Source organism: Myotis nattereri, assembly GCF_964212035.1.
Source record: "Myotis nattereri genome assembly, chromosome: 3".
NCBI lineage: Eukaryota > Metazoa > Chordata > Mammalia > Chiroptera > Vespertilionidae > Myotis > Myotis nattereri.
This window is the reverse complement of record NC_138077.1, coordinates 144088017-144104057: the sequence shown is the minus strand read 5'-3', so window position 1 is coordinate 144104057 and position 16041 is coordinate 144088017. Positions and strand designations below refer to the sequence as shown.

The 16041-nt window shown below is 41.0% G+C and overlaps 1 protein-coding gene across 1 annotated transcript in view; it reads left to right on the top strand.

Annotated features, from left to right (window-relative positions):
* Positions 1-844: 844 nt before the first annotated feature.
* Positions 845-16041, top strand: part of ABCD3 (ATP binding cassette subfamily D member 3) — a gene marked incomplete at its 5' end in the record, with an annotated part of 98168 nt that continues 82971 nt past the window's right edge. Inside the window, one exon of the mRNA XM_081085697.1 lies at positions 845-954. Within this exon, the coding sequence (XP_080941823.1) occupies positions 845-954 (110 nt within the window). The remainder of the gene's footprint in view (positions 955-16041) is intronic.

Genomic DNA, 16041 nt, shown 5'->3' with positions numbered 1-16041 from the left:
TTACTACTTGGGACACATAGATACAAAAGACTGGGATAAAAATTTCAAAGAACTCCTTTTACCCGGGATGCATTCCGAGATTTTATATCGTGTTCGATTCTTCCCATTTCATTAAAACACAAAAAAGTAGTGGTCTCGATCTGCCAAACTGATCTCACGGCCCCCTAGAAATAACTATAGTATAACCCATGGTTTGGAAAACACAGGCTTGGGAAAAGGTTTTGGGTTTGTAGTCATTCTTCCCCCATCTCCCTACACTTCGGAGTTCCCGACAGTCGTTTCCGTGTATGATGACCGAGCCCCCGGTTTTATGCCAACGCCCGGGATAGAGCCATTCCCTTCTTCCAGGGCTCCTTTAAGAGGGTGGTAACGGCCCATCGCCGGGGGTGGAGTGGCAGATCCCACGAATCCCCCGGCGCAGGCCCGGCTCGCTTTTCCAGTTCTTGTGAAAGCCTGGGCGGGTGCGCGCGCGCGGAGGTGGGAGGAGGGGTGAGGCAGGGACAAGGGCCGGAGGAGCCGGGAGGCACCGCGGGAAGCGGAGGGCGGGGGGGGGGGGGGGGTTTCTCTACGCCCGCGTTCCCGGCGACTCCGGCGGGGGGGGGGGGGGTCCGCGCGTGCGCAGAGAGGGCCCGGGCCGGTTCCGGCCTCCGCGGTGCCCGCGCGCGCCTCCGGGGAGCCCAAGTCCGCGGTGGGCTCCGGCGCGGCGGCGCGCGCCAGGGGGCGGTCCTGCGCGGCCGGCCCCGCCCTCCCTCCGCGCTCCTCTCCTCCCAGTCTCCCCCGCGCTTCCTGCACTCCGGCAGTCTCCGCCGCGTCCCCTCTCCCGGCTGCTCGCTCCCGCGGTGCCATGGCGGCCTTCAGCAAGTACCTGACGGCGCGAAACTCCTCGCTGGCGGGGGCCGCGTTCTTGCTGCTCTGCCTGCTCCACAAGCGGCGCCGCGCCCTCGGCCTGCACGGGTAAGAAGGCCCGTGGCCGCGCCTCTTTCCCGGGACCGAGCGGACGCTCCGGCGCTTCTATCCCGCCCGGCCCGGCGGCGGGCGGACCGGTCCCTTTGCCCCGCGGGGTCAGGCGGAGAGAGAGCGCCGGCCGCGGCCGCTGCCAAGCTCCAATGTCAGGGCGTCCGGCTGTGCCCGCGGCGCCGGCATCCTCGGCGCTCCCCGTGCCCCCGCGGGCCTGGCCGAGCCCTTCCTCCGCCCGCGGGAGTGTGCATATTCTGCGCCCGCTGGCAGAACGGTGTGTCCGTGCCCGGACCACCTCCTTGCTGTGACCAACTTTCTGGGTGTGCTCTGGTTTTGCCATCTCATCTCCTGCCGCACGGTGGGTTGGCTTTGTGGGCGCGCGTGTGTGTTGTGTGTGTGTGAGGCTGGGAGTGGACTCGCCAGGCGGGAGGCTGTTCACTCCGACGAGGTTTGGCACGACTCCATAGGAGTTGCTGTTGGAAGTTGCGGGAATGGTTCCTGCGAACTCTCCTGGTTCTACTTGGCACCATTGCCTTCTGAAGCGGTGTCACCTTGGAGCGGGCCCGTGAGTGCCCAGGCGTCTCGCCCGAGAGCAAGGCTCCCTCCCTCCCTCGGCTCTGCAGGTGCAAGTGTGTTTTAGGTGAGGATCGGGATTCTTTTTCAGAAACTGATCGGTGAGAAGAGAATGCAAAGTATGAGCCTATAATGAGGCTGAAAGTTTAAACTACTGAGATGAAATGACTGGATTATTTAAAAACTCTTCAGAATGGTGTTGAGTCTGTCGTTGGAGGTGTTGTACTTCCAAAATCTTACGAATGCCTTTTTAGTCGCTGTCTTTGGGCATCACCGTTTGAAGATTAGAGAATTCTAACTTTAAATTGTACTGGCTTTTTTTGAGTATATTTGGTAATAGGGCTGGTTAATTTTACTATCTGGTGTCTAAGGAACCTGTGGCTTCTCAGCTTTTTTTTTTTTTTTTTTTTTGGTCTGTGCTATCAACAGTAGGTTTTCCTTAGAAGATATTTCTTAGAATGGTAGAGCCAGTAAAACCACTTTAAAAGTTATAATATCACATTATTTCACACATTAAGAGAATAAGTAATTTAATGTTCTGAGTTACTTTTTAGTTTTGTTAATGCAGCTTTTTCATCCGTTTAAGTTATATATGCATATATGACGTTTTATTATGGAAATTTTTACACATTACATTTTTGGAAAAGTAGATGCAGAATAATTTAATGAAACCCTCTACGCTTTACCCAAGAAGTATCATCAATATTCTTCAAGTCTTGTTTCATCTATAACTCTGTGCTCCCCATCCCTTTCTTTTATAGGTTTTTAGGTAAAAGTTGAATATATTGAATGTACAGATCTTACATAAAATAAAATAAATATTTTATTTTTTAGAAAATCTTTATTGTTGAAAGTATTACATATATCCCTCTTTCCCCCATAGACCCCTTCCAGCCCCTCCCCCCAGGCCGTTGCCACACTATTATCTGTGTGTGTCCATGGATTATGCATCTATATGCATACAAGTTCTTTGGTTGATCTCTTCCCTTCCCCCCTTCTCTCTGATATTTGACAGTTCCATGTTTATCTCTGGGTCTATTTTTCTTTTTAAATTTTAATTGATTTCAGAGGGAGAGATAGAAACTTCAATGATGAGAGAGAATCAGCTGCCTCCTGCACCCCCCCTACTGGGGATCAAGCCCACAACCCCAGCATGTGCCCTGACCAGGATTCTAACCATGACCTCCTGGTTCATAGGTTGACGCTCAACCACTGAGTTAACACCAACCTGTCTCTGGATCTATTTTGTTAATCAGTTTATTTTGTTCATTAGATTCCACATATGAGTGAGATCATGTGATACTTGTCTATCTCTGACTGGATTATTTTGCTTAGCATGATACTCTCCAGGTCCTCCTTGCTGCCTCAAAGGGAAAGAGATCCTTTTTCACTGCTGCACAGTATTCCATGTTATAAATGTACCACAGCTTTTTTATCCACTCCTCTACTGATGGGCACTTGGGCTGTCAGCAAATCTTAGTTATTGTAAATTGTGCTGCTATGAACACAGGGGTGCATACATTCTTTCTGATTGGTGTTTCTGGTTTCTTAGGCTATATTCCTAGAAGTGGGATCACTGGGTCAAATGGCAGTTCCTATTTAATTCGTTGATGAAACTCCATACTGTTTCTGTGATGGTAGCCATTTTGACAGGTGTGAGGTAAAACGTCATTGTCATTTTAATTTGCATCTCTCTGATGACTAGTGACTTTGAGCATTTTTACAAATATATTTTAAATATATGGGCACAACAGTGTAGCACACACATATCATAAATTAGAACAGTTTCTTCTTCCCAGAAAGTTCCCTTGTATACATTACCTGCTGTCACTGCACTAACTTTTTTCTCAGGTTTGCCTAATTATACATCTTACTTTGTTCCTCATTTATGGGGAATAGTAGAATATTTTTACTCATGGATAAAAGAGACCATGTATTCAGTTCAAAGGCATTATTTGTTTTAGAATGGTACATTACTCTCCTAGGTGCTACTGGCAGAAGAAAGGTAGGTGTGTGTGTGTGTGTATTACACAAATATAAAAAGATATGACTTTTTTTTTTCCTTAGGGAACTTATGTACTTGTTAGGGAGAAGAAATTTAAATGTAAATTAGGCAAAAATGTAAGTTGCTGACACAGTGCACTGCAGACAGATATCCCTTAGACGTTTTGAGAAAGGAAAGACTAATGTGTTTGTGAAGTTAGGGAGGTTTTTTTCTGAAGGATGTGCGCTATGCCTAGTTTGAAGATAGGCATGGATAACAGGAGATCAATTGAATGTTATAGCAGCCTTTATCGGATTTTTGTTGTACGTTATGATAGGAAGACAAAAAGTTTTGTGGTGTCCTTTCAATCCGTCTCCCACTTTTTAAGAAACACAAATGTGATTATTTTTTTTATTGAAACTTTTCAGCTATGCTAAAACACAAAATTCTTAGCATGAGAGAATGGTGTTCATGGTGTGGTGCTTGATGACTTCTACCGTGTATCCATATGGGATTAAAAATCTCTGAGTACGGCTGTTTCTGCCCAGCCTTTGCAGTCTGATGGTAATCACTGTTATTTACAGGTCTCTTCCCCACCCTTTGACGTTTCTTTTCCTTCAAGACTCAGTTCAGTCAACACTTTCTTTTAGTGTTTTCTATCTTTTCCTGGTCTCCAAACTGATGTTATTGTTCTCAGCTCTCAGGACACTTCAAGCATTCCTCTACTCCAGCATTTACCACTCTGTATTGTATTAGTTCATTTTATTGGCTTCTGCCTACATCAGACTCGGAGTTTCTTGAGGGCATGGGCTGAGTCATCTTTAAATTCTTAGTTTGCACATGTCATGGGATGGACAATAAGTGTTTATAGGGTGGACCAATGATGTGGGATAGGTGAAGAACTTGTGAAGGTAATTGTTTGACAGGCAGTTGGAGCCCTGAGGCCAGTACAAACATGAGTAGAGACATTATCTTCACAGAAGTGATTAATAGTTGTGTACCAAGGGTAGTGTAATATGAGCTGGGTAGTGGGAAATCAGTGGGCTAATTTTAGAAGGCAGGGAAAGGACCAGTTTACATTGCCAAAGTGTTTTATGATCTTAAAAAACAAACCAAAAACCAAAAAAAGAACAAAGCAGTTCTTTTCTTTCTTATGAATGCTCGTCAAAGTTCAGATTTCTTGTCCTGGATTTCAGAGCTTTCCTCCATCTGATCTCATCTTACCTGGCGAATCTTATATGCCACTGCCTGCCAATGGGCAGTGTCTGTTCCAAATAGGCCAGTTTCTGCAATGTTCTCCAAACAGGCCAAACTGATTCCTGGCTTTGGAGCTTTATTCACCATGTCAGCCATACCTGGAATATCTCTCTGTATCTTCTGCTCTTCAAGTCTTATCCTTTAAGGCTGAGTTCCATGAAGTATTATTTAACAACTCTTGATAATTTAAATGAAGATCACCCCCTTGTTAACTTTCTGAAGCATGAACTTAGGTACGTTTCTTGTTTTATCTATTAACTAGTGACCCGGTGCATGGATTTGTGCACATTGAAAGGAAATTAATTAGAAGAAATATTTTAATATCGCTATTCACCCTTTCTCTATAATAGAATGTCAACCAGATTCACAATCAACAATGACAGATGGAAACACACGTGTGTGATTGGCTCCAGTGAGAGCTTTATATGTACCGCGCATGCACGAGTCAACTTAGCCTTTAGCTATATGTAATAAACTTGCCTAATTAGACATGCTTTCTGATTTAGCTAAACTTTTTCCAGCCCAGTGAAGCACCCCAAGTTCTCTTTCAGGTAATTGTCAGCAACACAGCAGTAAATATCAACACAAAGCAGATTACTATTGTAGATCATTGGAGAACAAAGGGTAAAATATTTATCTGTAGCAGTGTTTGACTGTATTCTGTGCAGTGAGAAAACCTGAAGTCATTTTCAAGTTCCACCGTTTCTTCTTTTTAGTCAGGTCAAATTTCTAAACTTTCTAAATCTCCGTTTTCTGGCTTGTGAAAAGAAAATAGGATGCCACCGAGTCTCATATCTACCTACTTCCAGGACTTCTGTGAGAATCAAATGAGATGAGGCCCGGGAAAAGGATTCACAAACATTTGGTTAAATTGTAAAATGTTTGCACCTGGCTATGAAGCAAGTAGTGTTTCTGGGCTGAAGAAACTCCAAGGAGGCTAGTCACTAGGGAGAGGAAGCCTGGCGTTGCTACGTGACATCATTACCTGGCCCACAACGACCGTTTCTGGGCTGGGCTGGGCTGGGTTGTGGGCCACATTGTGCACCATGGGCCGCGTTGGCTGCGTTGGCTGTGATTTGGTGGGGTATCACTCTGGGGTGGTGGCAGGGCCTGCATCCCCTTGGGGGAAGCCAAGTGTTGGTTTATCGGCGCCAGGTCCGTGATGCTATTTATTTTTAAATGGCCAGTGCGCGTCATGGCAGCTCCTACGTTGAGTGTCGGCCTCCTGGTGGTCAGTGCGCATCATAGCTACTGGTTGGATGGACACTTAGCCTTTTATATATATAGACTAGAGGCTCGATGCACAAAATTTGTGCATGGGGGGAGTGGGTGTTTGTCCCTCAACCCAGCCTGCACCCTCTCCAGTCTGGGAACCCTCTCACAATCAGGACCGCTGGCTCCCGACTGCTTGCCTGCCTGCCTGCCTGATTGCCCCTAACCACGCCCCTGTCAGCCTGATCGCCCCCAACTGCCCTCCCCTGCTGGCCCGGTCGCCCCCAACTGCCCTGCTGGCCCGGTCACCCCTAACTGCCCTCCCTTGCTGGCCTGGTCTCCCCCAACTGCCCTCCCTTGCAGGCCTGGTCCCCCCCAACTGCCCTCCCATGCAGGCCTAGGTCCCTTTCAGCTGCCCTCCTCAGCAGGCCTGGGTCCCCCCCAACTGCCCTCCCCTGCAGGCCTGGGTCTCCCTCAGCTGCCCTCCCCCACAGGCCTGGTCGCCCACAACTGCCCTCCCCTGCAGGCCATCTTTTGTCCACATGGGGGCGGCCATCTTGTGTGTTGGAGTGATGGTCAATTTGCATATTATTCTTTTATTAGATAGGATTATTAGATAAGATTGCTTGACTAGGTGTGATCTAGCTGTCAGTCATCAGGGTACAGCCAAGTCCACCAGCTCATGGAGTGATCCTTCATCCTTTTCAAAGCTCCAGTCTATAGATGATGGGAACACAGTCTCCTCCTCCAAATATCTCAGAGGAGTTTCAGGGAGCTTGTGTTTCTCCTAGACATGCCTAATTCACTTCTTCACTTCTGCTCTATTTTAGACCCCATTTACATCTTATCTCTTGAGCCTGTCTTTTTGGAATCTGCCTTCATTCCTTTGCAGTGGTTCTCAACCTTCCTAATGCCGCAACCTGTTAATACAGTTCCTCATGTTATGGTGACCCCAACCATAAAATTATTTTTGTTGCTACTTCATAACTGTAATTTTGCTACTGTTATGAATCGTAATGTAAATATCTGACATGCAGGATGTATAAGCGACCCCTGTGAAAGGGTTGTTCAACCCCCAAAGGGGTCGCAACCCACAGGTTGAGAGCCGCTGCTTTAAAGCATCAGCCACAAAGCAGGTATTTGTAGTAGAGTTTTATTGAAAATTCGGGAGTGGTGGCAGGGATTTTATCAGCATAATGAACAGCTTAAAAATGGAGACATTCTTTTGTTTACAAGTTCTTTAGACATTTCCACTGTTGGAAATTTGTTCACTATTTTCCCCTAAACCTCAGCCTTGTGGCCTGTTGCTGGGTCTTTTCTGTACTTCTTGGATGTTCTCCTATCTCTGGTTTCTCCCCTTTGTACTTTTCTCCTCACTAACCTCCCTAACAACTTTCCTGAATACGTTCATCTTGAGATCTTTCAAATCAAGCTCTGGAATGGGCTGGTTTCACCTTTCTCAGTTTCACAGGCCCACTGAATGTTTTGCAAATATAGAATAGGCCAACTGAGGGGTTGTAGCTGCCTGAGACACTTAGGATGAACTGAGAGTAGGTCTTACAGGGGGAGGCCCTGGCCCTAGTTGGATCCTCAGAATAAAAAGGAGATGCTTAAGCAGCCATAGGTGAAGCAGGCCTTAAAGGATTTGTCAGGGAAAGCAGCGGTATACAGAAACCAGCTAATGGCAGTTATGGTCCAGATGCAGACTTCTCAAACTGTGTTGCTGTGTGTCATGGGGGAAGTAGGTATAGACTGTTTAATTAATCACACTTATCAGTTTTGGGCACATTAGCATCAATGGCCAGGCATTTTGTTTCAGGGCTTTTGTGCTTGCTGTTCCCCTGCCTGGAATGCTCTTCGCCTAGATATCCACACTGCTTACTCTGTCCCTCTTTTCAATCTTTTATTAGACATCTCACAGCGAGACCTTCCATTGCCACTCAGTTTAAAATAGCATCCTCCACACATGTACTCTTCCCACTTGTCTGGCTTTACTTTTCTCCTTAGCACTTCTCACTACCAAATGTGCCCATGAACATCTCTCTACAGAAGCCTTTTGAATTGACAGAATCATTTACTTTTATAACTGGGTAGTATTTAAGTTACATTTTTGTGACATGGTTTCAGGCCTCTGTATTTTTTCAGTTGCTGCTTCCTGAATATGATACTCTTTATTTCTCCACCTCTTAAAGACAGGTGAGAAACATAGTTCATTATTCTAAGTGTAGTCTGACACAGAGTGGGACCTGCTTTGTAGATCCTAAGCTTTTGTTAGAATAGGTGAGGTTACATTCATTTTTATGACAAATAATATTCTTCACTCATATTTAACGTACACAATTGTTTTCCCTTCCTTTCCCCTCTTCAATTTATTTATTTATTTTTTTAAAACTTAGGTGCAGGTATTTATACTTCTCTTTGTTTGGGCAAATCACTTCCTTCCTCTAATTTTTTATTTTTTTTAAAATGTATTTTATTGATTTTCTACAGAGAGTAAGGGAGAGGGATAGTTAGAAACATTGATGAGAGAGAGAAACATCGATCAGCTGCCTCCTGCACACTCCCCACTGGGTATGGGCCTGCAACCAAGGTACATGCCCTTGGCCGGAATCGAACCTGGGACCCTTCATTCCGCAGGCCGACGCTCTATCCACTGAGCCAAACCGGTTAGGGCTCCTCTAATTTTTTAAAAAAAAAATCCGGCATACTTAATTAGTACTATTCCTTCTCTCTCTTTTCCCAATAAATTAAGTATAGAACAGAGTTTTTACACCTCTATAACTTGTCTATTAATTGACACCCTCTGGGTATTATATTGGTTCTCAGCTTTAACAACTACCTTGCACCTTTTCACACGTTTCATTTTGCTAATGACCTAGCACTCTGACCATAGGGCAAGGCATCTGATCCATATTGGGCCAGTCAGAATCCTCCTTTGCGATATTTCTGCTGGAGTCAGTGGGGAAGGAAGGAACTTCCCCCCTGACCCCCACCCCCTAAGTTATGGAGCTGTGAAGATGAGACCCTAGAGCTGAATGTGGCATTGATCTCTTTTACCTGGAAAAGGTAGAGAATCCCTGATTGGTCCAACATCAAGTGCTTGGTAGCATAATAGACTAAGTTAACCAATTTTCATGATTTCCTTCAGAGAAGAGGATGAGTTTGATCTGACATGACTTCGGTGAGCTCATTTTTGCTCCTAGAATTTACCATTTTCTAAGTACCTATGCCATGCTATCAATTTAGATAAATAAGTTGTAATTTTTTTCTCAGATTAACATCAAACTAATCCATGACCTGATGAATAAAATATAAGCTGTTGCAATAAAGTATAAGCTGGAATTATGAAGAAGAAAGACAGGCTCTTTGTAATTTTCTTTAGAATTATATATACCAAATTAAGTTTAATGTAAACTGGGTACTGTATTTCTCTATTGTTTTTTTAAAATTAATTTTATGGAATATTAGAGTTGTTTAAAAATGGCATTTTTAGTCATTTCTACAAAAAATTTAGGCATCAGGCCTTTGTTTAAGAACATAGCTTTCATTATAAAAATTATTTTTATAAGGAAATCACTTTGGTTTTAGGCATCTCTGTCAAGAACATAGCCTTCCATAATATAGGATAAGGTGCTTTGGATAACTGATGTTTGTGCTTTAGTGGGATTATTTTTTTTTTTATTAAGATAACTTGAAGCCTTATTAGGTAAACTAGTGAGTATGCTTAAAGGTGGTTTTTTGAAACATGCATTTGTTATCTCTTGCTAGATTTAGCAGTCCTGAATTAATGCAATTAAATTAATAAACTAGAACATTGAAAATAAAGGTCATCAAAGCACAATCAGTTATTTTGATATCTGAATAGATATAGCAATCTCACATATTACTATAATGGTACCATAATACTACCCATAAACATAGATTGTATGATTTACTCTATGCTTAAGAAGTTATCTGTTGCCATTGAAAATAAATATGCTATCTGGAATGAGGCAATATCTTTTGGTAAATAATAATTTAGTCATTTAATCAGGATGTTGTGTCTATATGTCACTGTTTAAAACATTTGTATACTTTCATTAACCTATGAAGTAAGCAGCATGATATGCTATTTCCTCAGAAGGAAAAAATATGGTCCTGTAAGGTTATCTTACTTTAGTGAGAAGGACTAAAATTTTTATAAAAATTTATCTTTAATGTTAAAGTATTACAGATGTCCCCTTTTTCCCCCCACTGTTGACCCCCTCCACTCTGCTCCCGCTCCCTCCGCAGGCCTTCCCCACACTATTGGTTTGCCCATGGACTATGCATGTATGCATATAAATTCTTCGGTTAATCTCTTCCTACCTCCCCCTCCACCCCCCACTCCCCCTTCCCTCTGAAATATGTCAGTCTGTTGCATGTCTCAATGTCTCTGGGCCTATTTTGTTCATCAGTTTATTTTGTTCATTAGATTCTACATATAAGTGAGATCATGTGATACTTGTCTTGCTTAGTATAATACTCTCCAGGTCCCTCCATGCTGTCTCAAAAGGTTAGAGTTCCTTCTTTTATACTGCTGCATAGTCTTCCTTGATGTAAATGTACCACAGTTTTTTAATCCATTCATCTACTTATGGGCATTTGAACAGACATATAGATCAATGGATCAGAACAGAGAACCTAGAATTCGACAAGCCATTATACTTAATTAATATTTGACAGTGGAGGCAAGGACATACAATAGAATAAAAACAGTCTGTTCAATAAACAGTGTTGGGAAAATTGGACTGATATATGCAAAAAAAAAATAAATAAAATAAAACGAAACTAGACCACCAACTTACACCATATATAAGAATAAACGCAAAATGGATAAAATACTTAAATGTAAGTCATAGAAGAAAATATAGGCAGGAAAATATCAGGCATCTCATGTAGCAGAATTTTCACAGATACATCACCTAGGGCAGGAGAAACAAAGGAAAAAAATAAACAAATGGAACTATATCAAACGAAAAAGCTCCTCCACAGCAAAAGAAATCAGCATCAAGCTGAAAAGGGAACCCACTGCATGGGAGAACATATTTGCCAATGATGCATCTGATAATTGGTTAATTTCCAAAATATGTAAGGTACCATACAACTCAATAAAATGAAGACAAATAACCCAATTAAAAAATGGACAGAGGCCCTAACCGGTTTGGATAGAGCATCAGCCTGTGGACTCAAGGGTCCCAGGTTCGATTCTGGTCAAGGGCATGTACCTTGGTTGCGGGCACATACCCAGTAGGGAGTGTGCAGGAGGCAGCTGATCGATGTTTCTCTCTCACCGATGTTTCTAACTCTCTATCCCTCTCCCTTTCTCTCTGTAAAAAAACAATAAAATATATTAAAAAAAATGGACAGAGGACCTAAATAGACACTTCTCCAAAGAGGACATACAAATAGCCAAGGGGCATATGAAAAAATGCTCAATGTCACTAATTATCAGAAATGCAAATTAAAATGACAATGAGGTACCGCCTCAGTATGACTAGACCTGGGTGGTAGGAAAAAAAAATCTGGGAGGGAGCACTGAATTGGGAATGTTTAATTCTTCAGATTGTTACATGGGGAAAGTTTCATATTTGCTAAGGGGTAAAAGGCATCCTAGATAGGGAAAACAGCATGAGCAAAGTCATGGAATTGCTGGAGTTAAGATTTGAGAAGAAGAGACTGCAAGGACAGGAAGCTGAAGACAATACTATTAACCATTTATCGAGCACTTACTATATTTTAAGCATTGTTCTAAATAGTTACCATTTATTCCTCACAACAGTTTTTTGAGATAGTTATTTTATTATTTTTATTTTACCAGTGAGGAATCAGAGAGGTAAAAATGGTACCTGATTCTAAGATTTTTAAGCTTGAAATAGCCACGTGGGAGGTAAAAGTCAGAATAAAGCATTTTTATCCAATGGACTTACATTCAAAAGAACAATCAAGAATTATTCTGGGGTTTAAAAAGTCTTACATTAAATTCAAAATGAAGTTAACTGTTAAAATTTTACTGTAGTAAATTAATATTAAAATATATAGTCATGATATAATATTCTTAAGATTTTTAGACCTTTTCATTGTATATTATACCACAAATACAGGAAACTGCATAAAATGCATATAATTTAATAACTTTTTAAACAACAACAAACAAACAAAATAAATATCCTTTGTAAATACTCTCCAGGTCAAGAAATAAATCCTTGTCATCTACCCTAGAAGCCTTCCACATACCCCTTCCCAGTCATAGCCCCTTCCCTCTCCTCTAACTAGTTACTGCTTTCCTGACTTCTATAGTAATTGCATCTTGGTAGTGTTTTATAATTTTATCACCCAAATGTGCATTCTTAAAACACTGTAATTTAGTTGTGCCTGTTTTTTGTTTGTTTGAAGTCTTAATCTTCACGGTCCAATGCCATCTCTCCTTACCACTTTCTACATTTTATTGAAGCAACCAGGTTTTTGACTGCTACAGATTAAATAATCTGGGTTATGCTATTTGTATGATTTTTAGTCATTCTCTGTATTTCCTGTAAATTGGTAGTTGGATCTAAAAACTTGACCAAGTTCAGATTTTTTTGTTTGTTTTTGGACAAGAATGTATCCTACGTGTTGATGTGGTCTAACCTCCATCAGAAGGTATATATGATTATTTATTCTTTGTGAGTTTAGCAGCCATTGATGTTTGGTACCTAGAGCAATGAATTTATTAGGGATTACAGAATGGAGATACTTAAATTCTGTTATTTATTCATTTATAAGATGGAATGCTTCCATAAAAAGAAACTTTTCTTCATCTACTATTTGGTTACCCAGTGGTACAGTTTAGTTAGGAAAGGCAGGGTAGACATTTGCTTCTTTACCAGTTTTTAAAGTAATACGTTAGTTTCCTATTATCCTCTGGCGGTGAACCAATGAGTTCTTTTTAAGAGTCATTATAAACCTATTGATTTACTCTAAGTAAATAAATATTTAATGCTCACTGTTAGGGTCACCGAAGGAGGAACACATGAAGCTAAAGGGGGTAAAGAATTATGCATTTATTAGGTCATCTGGAAAACCAGATGGGTTGAGCCCCAAAATGGCACCAGGCCCCAAAGACGGGGAGTCAGAGGTTTTTTTGTTTTTAAATATATTTCTTTATTGAGAGGAAGGGAGAGGGAGAGAGAGCTAGAAACATCAGTGAGAGAGAATCATTGATTGGCTGCCTCCTGCAGGCCCCCCACTGGGGATGGAGCCGGAAACCCAGGCATGCGCCCTTGGCCGGAATCGAACCTGGGACCCTTCAGTCCGCAGGCTGATGCTGTATCCACTGAGCCAGACCGGCTAGGGCGGGGAGTTGGAGGTTTTTAAAGGACTTTAGGCGGGCTTTTTCTGGGTGGAGAATTCTCTGTGCAGGTCCAAGTTCTGGGAAACTCTGGAGGGGAGAGGTAATTGTCTTAGCAAGTGGGATGTGGTCTAAGTAAGTCGAATGTCCATTGTGAAGTGGCTTAAAGGTCAGTTCCCAGGGGTGGGGGTATCAATTCAATTATTTGATCAGACCTAACACTCACTACTTTATAAATGCATTGGAGGAACCCTATTTTAAGACAGTGACTCATAAACAAAATATGAAAAGCACCTCAGTTATCAACATTTGCATTGGTATTACTTTATAAATTTTAGAATCAGCATGTTGAGGTTTTGATGTGGATTGCTTCCAATCTGTAGATCAATTTCTAATATTGCTTATATTGCCCTCTCATTTTTTATTTTGATTAGTTTTGCCATAAGTTTGTAAAATGTGTTAATTTTTTTCAAAATTCCAGCTTTTAGTTTTGCTTTACCTCTGTTGAGTGTCTACTTTTATTATTTGCTTTTATTTGTATTCTTTTATTCTTTATACTTTCTTCATTTAATTTTTTTGTTTTTTCTGATCTGTGATAAATTACAAATTTTCAGCCTTCTTTCCCAATGTATGCATTAAAGACTATGAAGTTCTCTCTAAGCACTGCTTCGGTTGCATTCCACAGGTTTTTTGATATGTATACTATATCGTTTTGCAAACATACAATTTGATATGTATGTGATTTATTGTAAAGTACATTTTTATTTCTTTGACACGACTTTTCACAAATAACTCCAAGATTTAGTGGCATAAAACAGCTATTTCCCCCCTCAATTCTATGGGTGGCTGGGCAGTTTCTCTGCTGTTTTTTGTCTGGGTTCGCTTGTGAGGCTGCATTGGATTAGCTGCTCTGGAAGGTTCATACCTGGCAGTTTGTGCTGGCTGGTGACTGGGGTCCCTTGGTTCTTATCTAAGTGACTTTTTATCATCAAGCAGGCTTGACCAGTCCCTCACATGGTAGTTTCAGGTCAGCATTCTAAGAGGTGAAGGTGAAAGCATGAACACTTTCACTACAGTCTATTGCAGAGGTTCTCAACCTGTGGGTCGTGACCCCTTTGGTGGTCGAACGACCCTTTCACAGAGGTCGCCTAAGACCATCCTGCATATCAGATATTTACATTACGATTCATAACAGTAGCAACGAAAATAATTTTATGGTTGGGTCACAACATGAGGAACTGTATTTAAAGGGCCAGAAGGTTGATAACCACTGTATATTGATTAGAACAAGTTGCAAGCCTGGCCCAGATTCTAGGATGGGGAAATAGATCCTTTCTTTTTAGGAGGAACACAAGGAATTTGTCTCGGTATTTAATCTACTACAATTTCCAAAAGTTTGGAAATTTTTTTTTGTTGTGATGATGGACTAGACTTGATTATGTTCTGGACATTTTTTGTAAAATTACTTACAGGAATAATTTTGAGGCTTATAGTAAACATACCTTCAGTATAGGAGGAAAGTTTTTCTAAAGGTTCCTGGAAGCCATATTAGCCAGGATACAACTTAAACCAAGTTCCTAAAGAGCACATTCTAAAATTTTTAGTATAGTATCTTAATAAACAGATGCAAGACTCACATTTCAGATTTCATATTTTTGTTTTTCAAAGGAGTTATATCATTGTATGTCTACATCATTGTCATGTTAATGCCTTTGAAATCAACATGTCTACTCTTGAACTTCAAATCTAAATATATTCAAAATTGTTTTCTGGCCCTTAAAATTTATCTTATTGAGACTTGAAATTTAACACTTTTACAAATGAGTTTATTGTAGAAAAGCATTATTTCTTTTAATGCTTCTTCTACTGTTATTCTTTTTTAAAATTATTATTAATTGATGTTAGAGAAAGGAAGGGAGAGAAAAACATCCCTAGGTTGCATTACACATGCACCCCGAACGGGGATCGAACCTGCAACCTTTTTGTGTACAGGACGATACTCCAACCAACTGAGCCACAATGGCCAGGGCTACTGTTATTCTTTATTAAGGTTAATGGAATCACTGTCTTCTGTTCGCTCACGGTACATATTATGAGATCTTAGGAAAATGATCTGTGTCTTTCAGGGCATCAGTTTGGAGCTAAAGGTTTCTATACCTCCTCTACCTTTACATAGTTTTTTTTTTTTTTTTTAGTAACAATAAAGAGTGGCTTTATTGATTTCATAATTTTGACTATATTAATATATATTATAAACTTTAAGAATTAGAAATAAATGACTTTTTTAAACCAGGAAAAATTTATGTTATGGCAGCATGTTTAATGAAATTTGTGTTGCACAGTCATATTTTTCAGCTGATTAGGAAGCTATTATCCAAGCTGTATATCAGGCCAAGATATAGTTACCCCTATACATGCATTTCATTAAGTAGAAGTAAGCACTGTTTTCTTTTTCAGCAAATACTCCCTTTTGATTATACAGACATATCCTTCTGAAATTACTCTTACTATAATGTACAAAACTTAACTTTTTATTCACAAGAGCTGCCTCAAATAACTTTCACCTTGTAAAGCTACAATGGCACGAGACAGCAAAATGCTTCTCTGGACTTCTGTGTCTTTAATTTTTCATTTTCCTCTAAAATCCCAATTTACAGATAAAACTAAATTAACCACAATTATAATTTAGCAAAGTCTTTTTTGTATAACA